Source organism: Echinops telfairi, unplaced genomic scaffold (assembly GCF_000313985.2).
Source record: "Echinops telfairi isolate 266 unplaced genomic scaffold, ASM31398v2 ScPeMD7_7410;HRSCAF=8448, whole genome shotgun sequence".
NCBI lineage: Eukaryota > Metazoa > Chordata > Mammalia > Afrosoricida > Tenrecidae > Echinops > Echinops telfairi.
In genome coordinates, this window is record NW_022111310.1 from 17856806 (window position 1) to 17867600 (window position 10795).

Below are 10795 nucleotides of genomic sequence, written 5' to 3' on the forward strand. Positions count from 1 at the left end.
GGGGGGTGTCACCATCTCCAACCCGAGCCTCCCACTGCCCACCCAACTTCCAGCATATATTCCAACTCTGCCGAAGTGCGCCAGGGTCAGCTTCTGTTGCTTGCAACCCAAATCCCTCCACGGCAGAAGGCTCCCTATGGAGCATGGAGTCCGGAGTCCTGTGCACCTGGGTCCAGAGCTGCAGGAAGGAAATCACCTCGAATACAAAGAGCAGCTGGGGTGCCCTCTCTCCCCTTTCCTAGGGGCCAGGCCCACTTCCTCTGTAGGAAGTGGAGCCCTTCCACAGAGTGGCCCAAGAACAACTGGGCAGGAGGAGGCCCGGAGACCTGGGCCCCAGTAACACAGGAAGCAGAGCTGTCCCCCAGCAGACTGACGGTCCCCTCTATCTGGCCATATGAGGCAGAAATTACCTAGTCTATTGAAATCACTTTTTACTGCAGCACCTCAGCCTTGTCAAAAACAGACGATTCAAAAGCCTTTGGGGGAGCTTGAGGGAGGCGTGCATGGCCCCAAGAGAAGCAAGCCCCTTCTTCTTCCAGCCTCTCAGAAGCTGCCCTGTTCTCGGTTGGACGAGAGCATGGCGTCTGAGGGGGCCGGTCCTCCGACCAGCCCTCTGCCCCACCGACCCCCTGCCTGGCCCAGATGGGACAGCTCACCTTCTTCTCATCCCCGTCCTGCAGGAGGTGCAGGACACTCCTCCGGTCCCCCTCACGTTGCCTCAGGGAGCTGCCGTGGGGCTGGGGCAGGCTTGAGGGTGGGGACGTGCTTCGGCCCTGTGGGTCCACCCAGGTATAGATGTGGTTGGTGACGTAGCCCCCTGGGATGCGCCCTGCTGAGTACACGGACAGCACCAGCTTCTTGGAGCCCTTCAGAGCCTGCAGAGAGAGGGGCAAGCAGGTGAGTGGGAGGTAGGGGAGGTGAGGGATGCCTGCCCACTACCCCACCTGGCTTCCTCCCAGGGCTTCGCACACGGAGCAAGAGGCCAGTCCCGAAGTCCCCTACCTTATCCAGCCCCGAGTTTTGGCTCTATGGAGACAGGGAGAGCTGCCCACCCATGTCTTGACATGAAGCAAACACAAAAAGTCTGATCTCCGAGTGTCCCGCGCAGAAAGAGTTCGCCTTTCAGGCCTGGGGCTATCGATGCTTACAAGGTAGGTCCATGGCTTACATCTGGGAGCTTGGACATGCGGAGCATGTCTGCCACCCCTTAATAAAACACCTTGCTGTGCCTGGACTACGCAAACAGTGTCATGTACGGGGAGCACCTGCCCTCCTGCTGGGAAGGAAAGGTGCAGGCAATGGAGGATGAGGTGACCCGCCCCCAGTAAAAGCCTGGATGCTGCGTCCCCAGCAAGTTTCCCTGGTAGAAAGCATTTGGCATGCATTGTCACAAGGCAGAGCTGGAGCTACAAGGGGTATCCTGTGGCACTTGATCAGGAAGGGACTCCTGGAAGTTCATGCCTGGTGTCCCCCCAGCCTTCAACTCAGGCACCTTTTCTCTTGCTGATTTTTCCCTGTGATGTTTGATTGGAATAAATCCTAGCCATGTGTGTTAGACAGGGTTCTCTAGAGAAACAAAACCAGGACTCTTATGATTTTATATAGGTAGATAGACAGACAGATAGACACAACATAAGAAATAGCTAATTAGTCCACAGAGCACTACAAATGGCTCAGTTCAACTCACTTCCATGAGACAGTTAATACACTGGCAGTCCTTCAACTTATGAGGGCTGCTGGGTGCAAGTCCAGGAAGCAGTCAGCTGAGTCTTCTGTAGAGCAATACAGGCAGTCCGGCCACAGGCAGCAAACAGCAGGGCAGGTCACCAACAATCAGCCAGATGACAGGGTCTGACAGTCCCTAGCTGAAGTGAGGTATACACCAGCAGTGTGGCGAAGCAGATCTCAAAGGAACCTCAAACTACAACTACATGGTTCACAGGTTGGGTGTCCCATAGGTAGTGCAGCTCACAAGTTGAGGCAGAGAACTAGCCAAGGCAGCCGCACACTGGTACGATCATCAGAGAGCAAGAGACAGAAAGGCGAGGCTGGCCGAGCCATTTCTCTCTTTGTCCTTCAATTAAACTGCAACCTTATTAATCTCAGATGTGTTTATTGCCCAGGTTGGCACAATAATCCCACCTATCACAGCATGTGTGGAGCTAACCGCAAGGGTGGTAGGTCAAGCCCATTGGCTTTTCTTTGGGCAAAAGATGAGGCTTTCTGCTCCCATGAAGATTCAGTCTCAGGAACCTTATCTGCAGAGTGTCGCAACGCATCCGAATGCTCTTGTTGGTAGTGAGTGGGCGAGGACACCTGACTGACTGTATGCTGAGTCCTGCAAGCTCACTGCACAGGGGGGTGGTCTTGGGAACCCTGGCACAATACCAGATGGGAGAGCCAAGCGATAAAGGTATTGATCACAGCAGCAGGGTTGTGTTCATAGAGGGCATGCAGGTGGAAGCCCTCTCCTCTGCACGCAGACATGCAGGGGCTCACAAATCCTCCTGGAAGCCAATCCTGTGGGAAGGGGCCTGTTGTTTAGCAATGGTGAGAAATGCCCTCCCCACCCAGCTGGCTAGGGGCTCCTTTACCCCAGGAAGCGCTTTTGAATGTAGATACCCACCTTCACCCTGTATGTTCCCACCTGAGGAAGGAGCCTACCTAGGCACCCTCTGCCTGAGCCAGCAGCCCAGACTCTCCAAAGGAAAGCAGGTGCTCAAAGAGGGGTCAGTCTGCACCCACTGCCTTGGGAGAAAGCTGAGATGGGCTCTCTGACTTTCCCACAATGCCCCTCGAGCAGAAATCCGGGTGTTTACTCAAGGAGAGAGGAGTGCCTGGGTATGCAAACAACCCACTCACTGCACTTCTCAGGGAAAGGCTGGAAGTTCAAGTCCACCCTGAGGTTCCTTGGATGAAAAGCCTGGTGAGCCACATCCAAAAAACACTGTCACTCCCCCACCCCACCCCCAAAAAACCCCACCCAAACCCCAGCCACTGTAATCCCAACGGAGCACAGTTCTACCCTAACACACACAGGGTCACCCTGAGGTAGAAGCAGCTTGATGACAAGTTTTATTATTATTATTCAGGGAAACTTTAATATGAAGATTAACAGCCAACATGCCCCACAACTGGGGGCTGTTTGAGTAAGTGATGGTGTTGATACAAACAGAAATTTCATGCTGCCATTAAAATCATTACTTACAGGGAGTTTGTAACGTCACGAAAATGTGGATTCATGTTCAGTGGGGTCAAACGGCGATGCGTCCTGCCTACAGTCATCAAAGCCACGCTAAGAGAGAAGTCCAGGGACAAAAGAAACCAAGCAGCAAGGCGGCCAGGGGCTAGCCTCTGAGGGGTCTGCATTGTGGGTGACTGATCTTGGACTCCTCGGTTCAAACCCACCAGCAGTGCCTTGCGAGGAAGACAAGTCTGTCTGCTCCCGTAAAGACGTGCAGCCTTGGGAACCCTCAGGAGCAGCTCTACCCTGTCTTGTTGGGTGACTCTGAGTCGGAACCCACAGTGGGCTAGGGGCTGCTTCTGAGTATTTCCCAAATGTCCCACAGAAAGAAGGGCGGGGCTCCCAGCCCTCCTGAAGAGTGACAGCCTTAGCACCACGGGGTCACCAGAAGTCAGAATCAACTCCGTGGCACTGAGCTGGTTCGTTTGCTCTGAAGGGCATATTGCTTCTGTGATTGGAAAAACTAATCATATGCTTTTTGAAGAGGGGGACACCGGGTTCTCTGGCTCCCCCAGGTTGTCCCTCAGTTCCACAGACTCCCCCACAATCCCAACAGACACCACAAGCAGACAAGGCCGGCAGCAGCCTGCGCAGAGGGGAGGACTCGCTGCACATCCAGCCCTTGTGACCCTGGTGCCCCCAACAGGGGAGAGGGAAGTGGACCAGAAGGCGCCCCGTCCCTAATCCCACCGCTAACTGCCAGCCCCGAGGTGGAGCGGTAACAAGAGAATGGCAGGTCTCCAGAAATCAGGCTTAAAAAAGATTTCTGATAAGACGAGCAGGGGAAGATTTATGGTGTTCTTTTCCTGTTCCCAGGAGCTCTCCCGACAGATCAGTCAGGAAAATAAAATCTCTGTTAAGCCCAAAACCATGATGGAGGGGGGCCCAGACCAGGCAGGCTTCTGCCAGAGCGGAGTAGAGAGCGGCTCCCAGAGCATGACGGATAGGCGTTGTTAACCCTGGGTGAAGGGGCAAGCGGTCTTCTTCAGGAGGGAAAAGAGAAATCAAAGAGGGGCAGGGGCTGGGGTGGAGGGCAGAGGGTGGGGCATAGATAAGTAGTTTAAGTGGAACACAAAATTGATCATCTGAAATGCAAACCCCCACACATCACTTGCAAGTAAAAATAAAAAACATTAAAAAGACAGGAAAAAAGAAAACCTTCTACGGCACAGCTCCACCCGGAGCGGGGAATGCACCCCAGACAAAGCCAAGCAGGCCATGGCACCTTCTTGGCAGGCACCTTACCCACCCGACCAGAAGCCTTTCTCCATCAGACCGGAAGCCTGAGGAGAGCCAGGAGCAGAGGGACGCGTGTGGAAGAACACAGCTTGTGGAGACAGGCAGGACTTAAACTCCATTGCCTCTCTGCTCCTGTCCGCCGAGTGCCCAAGGGCCAGCACGCCCCGCCCCCTGCCCCCATCAGCAGTGCACATGAACTGGGGAGAAGCAATATACCCACTTCGGGGTTGGATGGCCTACATGGTGGGAAGCCCAGGGTCTCTGCACACAGTAGGAGCCCAGCAAATGGTAGAGCCCACTCTCCTCCGGTTGCTGGAGGGTCTGCATCAAGAAGGAAGACCGGGAAGGGTGGACACGCATGGCCTCAGGAGTGAAATAAGGAAGAGGAGGAGGGGAAAATGGAAACGTAAATAAAATTTAAAAGCACAAGAGGACCATTTGTATTCCTTATTGCGGGCGATAGTAGAATTCTCCTGGTCAGTTCTATAAATAGGCAGGCAGCAACCTTGAGAAGGGAGGGGGGGTGAACGCCTTCCATGTGAACGTCACGACAGAAGCCAGTGCCTGAGAGGCCCGGGAGGTCACCGTGTCTCCCAGATGCTGCACCCAAGGTCCCTGAGAGGGGAAACGGCAGCTGAGCACAAGGGAGGGCGAAGCACAGCCCAAGTGCTGGAGGTGGGCCCGAGAGGGCCCTTCCCCTCCCTGCGCCTCAGTTTCCCCACCCCAGGAGTGTGGGGCCAGAATCCGTGATGACCACCCAAGCTCAGGCTGTACCAGGCCCTCTGACACAGGCTTTTCCACATGGGGAATAGTGGTGGCCTTTGCAGGGATCCTAGAGAGCCCCCCAACATCTCTGTCCTCCCCCTCCCTCCCCACTGTTACTCCCGCCAAACTTAACAAGAACCAGGTTCCTGAGACAGCACTTCCTACATCCACGCAGGTTCTCCAAATATGATCTTGGTGCAGTGGCCATTGGAATCCTGCGGGAGCAGCTCCATCCACCACTCCTGAATTTAACTAAAACATGTGCACGCTGCGTGGGGGAGGAGGGAGAGGAAGGGGCTGGTGCTGCCGTATTCACAAACAACCGCCTGCTTCTTTTAATGGGCAGCACTCACCGGACAGTTAATTCCAAGGAAGCTGAGTGAGGAGTCTTGCCCAGTTAGCGCTCCCCTTGCCAGACTCCTATGCTCACTCAAGGTTGAGCCCTTGACCCTGAGCTCTGGGCCACCTCTGGCAAGCCCCATTTGCACAGATACAAGCTGAGCCGGCTCCCATCAGACAGCCATCAGCCACAGGGCAGGTGCGGGAGGGCTCAGGCCTGGGAGACCTAGACCCAGGCATGCTGGGTGGCCTGGGGCTGCGTCCTCCCTCTCCACCATGCGACTTCTACCATCTGGCAGGAGCAGGGTGGACTGGCTGATTAAGGTCCTGCCCCAAGGGACACTCTGTCTCTCTGGCTTACAGCTGCAAGTAACAGGGAAGGTTGTGCTTACTTGCAGTGTTCTTGGGTCACAGCAGTGGAGAGATCAGGAGCGTGGGGTCAGGCAGCCTGAAGCCGGGGTCTGCCCGCAGCCCAATGCTCAGTCTGGGAAACAAACGGTCCCCAGCATTCCCCAGAACACGCTCAGGAGGTGCTGGGGCTGTTACCAGCTCCTTGGGGGCTCTGGAGTTCCGTGCCATTTGGGAAAGGCCAAGGGGGGTGGTTAAAAAATGCCAGAAGGGCAAATGGAGCACCTTGGCGGCGGCAGGTGGCATACCCCCAACCAGGTCTCTCCAATCAGTCCATGGAAGGGCCAGGGGACACCCCTGCAATGGGACTGCTATGATGTCCCTGCTTTTCATACGTAGCTACCTCCAGCCTCTGTGTTAGGGCAGGCAGCATGCTCTGTGCACGTTAGACTTCCCGTCAACCACTTCCCTTCTCCCACTGGGCAACCCTACAGGGCCATCCGATCTCCTGACGCGGAGGCATGTCAGAGAAGTAACCCACCCTCTCTGTTCATCGGGTTTTTTCTATGGAAATCCTAATTCTGAGAGAGAGAGGGAGAGGAGCCCTATGAGCACATGGCCTGTTCCTTAAGAATTCCAGGAAGTCGGCCTCCTCCTCCTCCTGGGAGAGCAAGACATGGGCAAGGGAGACGGGAGAAGACCGGGGGCATCTGCATGGTGGTACTGATGAAGAGGACTGTAAGGGGCACGGACTGCCAGGGATCAAACTGCCCCTCCCGGCCAAGGAGTACAGCCAGACTGCTCCCGGGAAGCGAGGGCTGGGGCAAGATTTTGCCTTACACACTTTGGACGGATCCTGGAGAAGGGCACCATGGCTGGTACAGCAGAGCGGCAGATCTGCACAGTGGCTGCAAGGGAACAAGTGTGAGGGTGGGGCAGGGCCGGGCAGCGCTTCCTTTGGTGACACGTGGGGCCATGATGAGTGACATCTCCCATGCTACCACGTTCCACCACCACCACCAACAACCACTGCCACCGCCGCCGCCACCTCCACCACCACTCCAGAGAAACAAACAGGCCATCGAGGCTGGATCCTCCTCAAGGAAGGGCGCTCCTCAGAGCACCACACTGCTGCCATGTGCGTGTGTGTGTGTGTGTGTGTGTGTGTGTGTGTGTGTGCTGTGTGACATGCCAGCCACCAAGGGCCCTGTCTCCATTCCACCACACCAGACCACAGGAACCTCTCCACTTGACCCGGCAGACGGCACGGCCAGGAGGCCATCAATCACAGACGACCATCCAGGCAGCACGTTAGGGCGATGGAAATGTAAACTGTATGTGTCTGTCTTCAACCTTAATAACTTGCTACGTGGATTAATGCTCTCAGGGGGCAGATTTGCCACACTCAGCTCGTGAGCACAGATTCTCAAACCCCCAAAGCCAGCTGCCGGCTCAGCAGGCGACTGAGAAACCAACGGGCAAAGGCCACGGGGAAGCGGAGGTGTGTGGACTCAGCAGATGTGCGCCCACACCTGTGCTCGTAAACGCCCACTCCGGCAGAAGCACGAGGTCACAGGCTCTTGGGACACCGTCCTGAGGGACACGCACAGAAGACCGTTCTGGAAAAGCTCTGAGTCGGGGCATGGGATGCTGGGACAGGGAGGGTCTGCTGAGTCATCCTGCATCTAGTGTAGTTCGGGGCATTGACCACAGGAATGGCCATCTCTCTCCTGGGAAACGGATGATCAACTTTAGGCAGAGAGCTGGTTCTTGCTCTGCAGTTCTTGGAAGGTGGGGCGGGGGTGAGGGGGTGGCGGGGGGAGCTGCACAGGGCTCTTCCTGACTCCCCTCTGTTGAGCCGGGGCTGGGGGCTGGGCCACAAGGGCGCCCAGTCTGGGCTCCACAGTTCTCTGGCTCTGTGGTCCAGGATGTGCCTGCTGCTGCATTTAAAATGCAAGTGCTGTAAGCACCGCCAAGATCATGGGAACAGCCTATGTAATACTGGCACACAGTAGGTACGCAACGCCTCGGTTCTCTTCTTCAGACTGCCGGCTCCTCCTCCTAAAAGCAAGCCCTAGAAATTCTAAACCTCTCATCTAGGGGGTCACAAACACATGAGCAGCCTTCGCCACCTGTTCCAGAGATCCCTCTGCTTTACGAGCACCTTCCCTTCCCCTTTAATCCATGTCTTCCATCTGTCTCCCCACCTTTAGCAGCCAGCTCCTGCGCCACCTCTTCCAGGAAGCCTTCCTGGGTGATGACTGGTTCGCTCCTTCTCCAAGAGCACCCAGCACACACGTGAAGCCATCATGGGCTTCCGGTTCACATTCACGCGTCCACCATCTAAGGCCGCAAGGCAAGTCCCTGGAGGCACACTCCATAGTCTGTTTGCTTTACGACCTCTCCTTGCTCCTTCTCATCCATCCATGGACCCATGCATTCCTTCATCCAGACCCTGTTCACGGAGCTCGCGGTGAACCACACAGTCCCCGGGAAGCTGTTCACACTGGGCCACCGTCTGAGCAGCGCACACTGGTGCCAGGCAGCCCAAAGTTGCCATCCTACGCTCTCCCATGCTGGTATGAGAGCCCCACAGAATCCCGAGAGGGGAGCAGAGAGCGCACAGTTCAGAGCCCTGGCTCTGGGGCCAGGTTGCTGCGATTTCTGCCAAGGGCTACCTTGGGCAAGGTACTTAACCAATCTGTGCCCCAGTTTCCCAGGCAGAAGATAGGATGATATTGACATTATCTCACAGGCTGGTGAGAATTAAATTACATGATACACAGAGAGCACTTAGGGCCTGGGACACAGGTGAGAGCTGGGACTGGGTTAGGAAGTCCTATTCTACACACCCAACCTGCAGGTCTGTGGGAGTCACCTAATCTGGTGTCAATTTAAGGATGAAGAGTGTAGGGGTGGAGTCTAGGCTGTCAATCTGGAGATAGCCAATGAGACTTCGGTGTGGGCATGGCCTTCTCCTGAGAATTCTGGGAAATCTGGTACTTCCTCCTTGGAGCCGGAAGACACCTCTCTCTCACTGCTACTCCCTGGGAGACATTGCAGAAGACAAGCTACATGGACGCAACCAGACCTCTGAAGCTCGAAAAGCCACAGAGAGACCCGTGCCAGCACTGAGATGCTTACAACGCCACTGGACCCAAAGACTTTCTACCCACTGGCTTGTGATCATCCTGCATTTGGCTTCATCGCATGTGTTTTGTGAGCCTGAAGAGGACTATAGATTGGTATCTGACATATGGGCTGATATCAGACTTATGGACTTGATCTGGACTGGGCTGGGATGTTTTCTCAATGTTCAATTGCTCTTGTATATAAACCTCTCCCTTATATACATATGTGTGTGTCCATGGATTTGTTTCTCTAGTCTACCCAGATGAACACAAGGTCTCAAACCCACTGTTAGTGCCAAAACTGTTACCCTCGCTACCTGTCCTGCTTGACTTGTTCCGTGCATTTCACAAACATGGACACAGACACCGGGGCTTCAGGAACCTTGCGGAAAGTGGAATGACAGGAGAATGAAACTGCCCCATGAGCGTTTGGAAGCCCCCTCCTCTTTACTGCTGTCCACATAAGCTGACTCAGACCGAGCAGTTCCCCCCCCCCCCATCTTTTTCCAGGTGAAAATCCTACTTGGAAGCCTTTTCTGTGCCAGCCTATTCATCTCTTTCTGCACTGCATAGTGAGCATCCCAAAAGAACTCAAGTCAAAACTCAAAGCCCAAGTCCACTGCCATCAAGTCATTTCTGACCCACAGTGATCCGATACAGGGTTTTCAAAGCTTTGTAAATCTTATGGGAGCACCAAGCCTCATCTTTCTCTCTCAGAGTAGCTGGTGGGTTTGAACCACCAACCTAGTGGTTAGCGGTCCAATGCTTACCCAATAGCACCTACTCCCCAGTCAGTGGGACAATGGGTTGCTTCTCATGGCTTATTTATTTGCCAGCTCAAACAATGCTGCAATGAAGATCCCTGTATGGAAATCCTGGGATGCTATATATATATAACTACCCCCAAAAAGAAAGGAAGCGGGTACCAACTGTTGTCGGATCTATTCCAATTCATAGCAACCCCGTGTTGGTGAAACAACTGAGATCCAGAAGATTGTCCATGTCTTCTGTAAAGAAACAGATCACGAAGCTTTCTGTCCAGAGACCTCTGGGTGGACTCGAACTTCTAACTTTAGGTTAGCAGCCAAATGCATGAAATATTTGCACCACCTAGAGGAGCCCTGGTGGCATAGCAGTTGTTCATTGGGCTTTTTACAGTAAGGTTGGTAGTTTGAAACCACCAGCCACCCCACTGGAAAAAGATGAGACTTTCTACTCCCATAAAGAGTTCCTTTGACAGTTACATAATCTGCTGCCAATTTGTGCGAAGGGGTAGAGTCTAATCTGTCAATCAGGCCATATCCAATGATGATTCTGTGTGGGCATGGCCTTCTCCTGAGCATTCTGGGAACTGTCTTCCTCCATGGAGGCAGGACACACACTCTCTCTCTCTGCCTTCCCTTTCTGCTGTTGAGTCACTCGGAGAGCTGTAGGAGCCACGTGGAGACCCACACCAGTGCTATGCTTCCACTACCACTGGATCCACAATACCTTCTACCCACTAGCCTGTGATCTTCCTGCATTTGGCATCACTGCATATACTGTGTGAGTCTAAAGAGGAATTTATGGACCAGTACCGGACATATGGGCTAATATCAGACTTATGGACTTGATCTGGACTGGGCTGGGGTGTTTTCTCAATATATAATTGCTCTTCTACATAAAGCTCTTTTTTTTTTCTTTCTTTCTTTTTAACATTTTATTAGGGGCTCATACAACTGTTATCCCA

General features: G+C 54.1%; 1 protein-coding gene across 4 annotated transcripts in view; it reads right to left on the reverse strand.

Annotated features, from left to right (window-relative positions):
- The window catches only part of WHRN (whirlin), a 92455-nt gene that overhangs the window by 57097 nt on the left and 24563 nt on the right, over positions 1-10795 (reverse strand). For all 4 annotated transcript variants that reach the window (XM_004712545.2, XM_004712544.4, XM_045296665.1 and 1 more), the window contains exon 2: positions 657-875. In XM_004712545.2, the coding sequence (XP_004712602.1) occupies positions 657-875 (219 nt within the window). The remainder of the gene's footprint in view (positions 1-656; positions 876-10795) is intronic.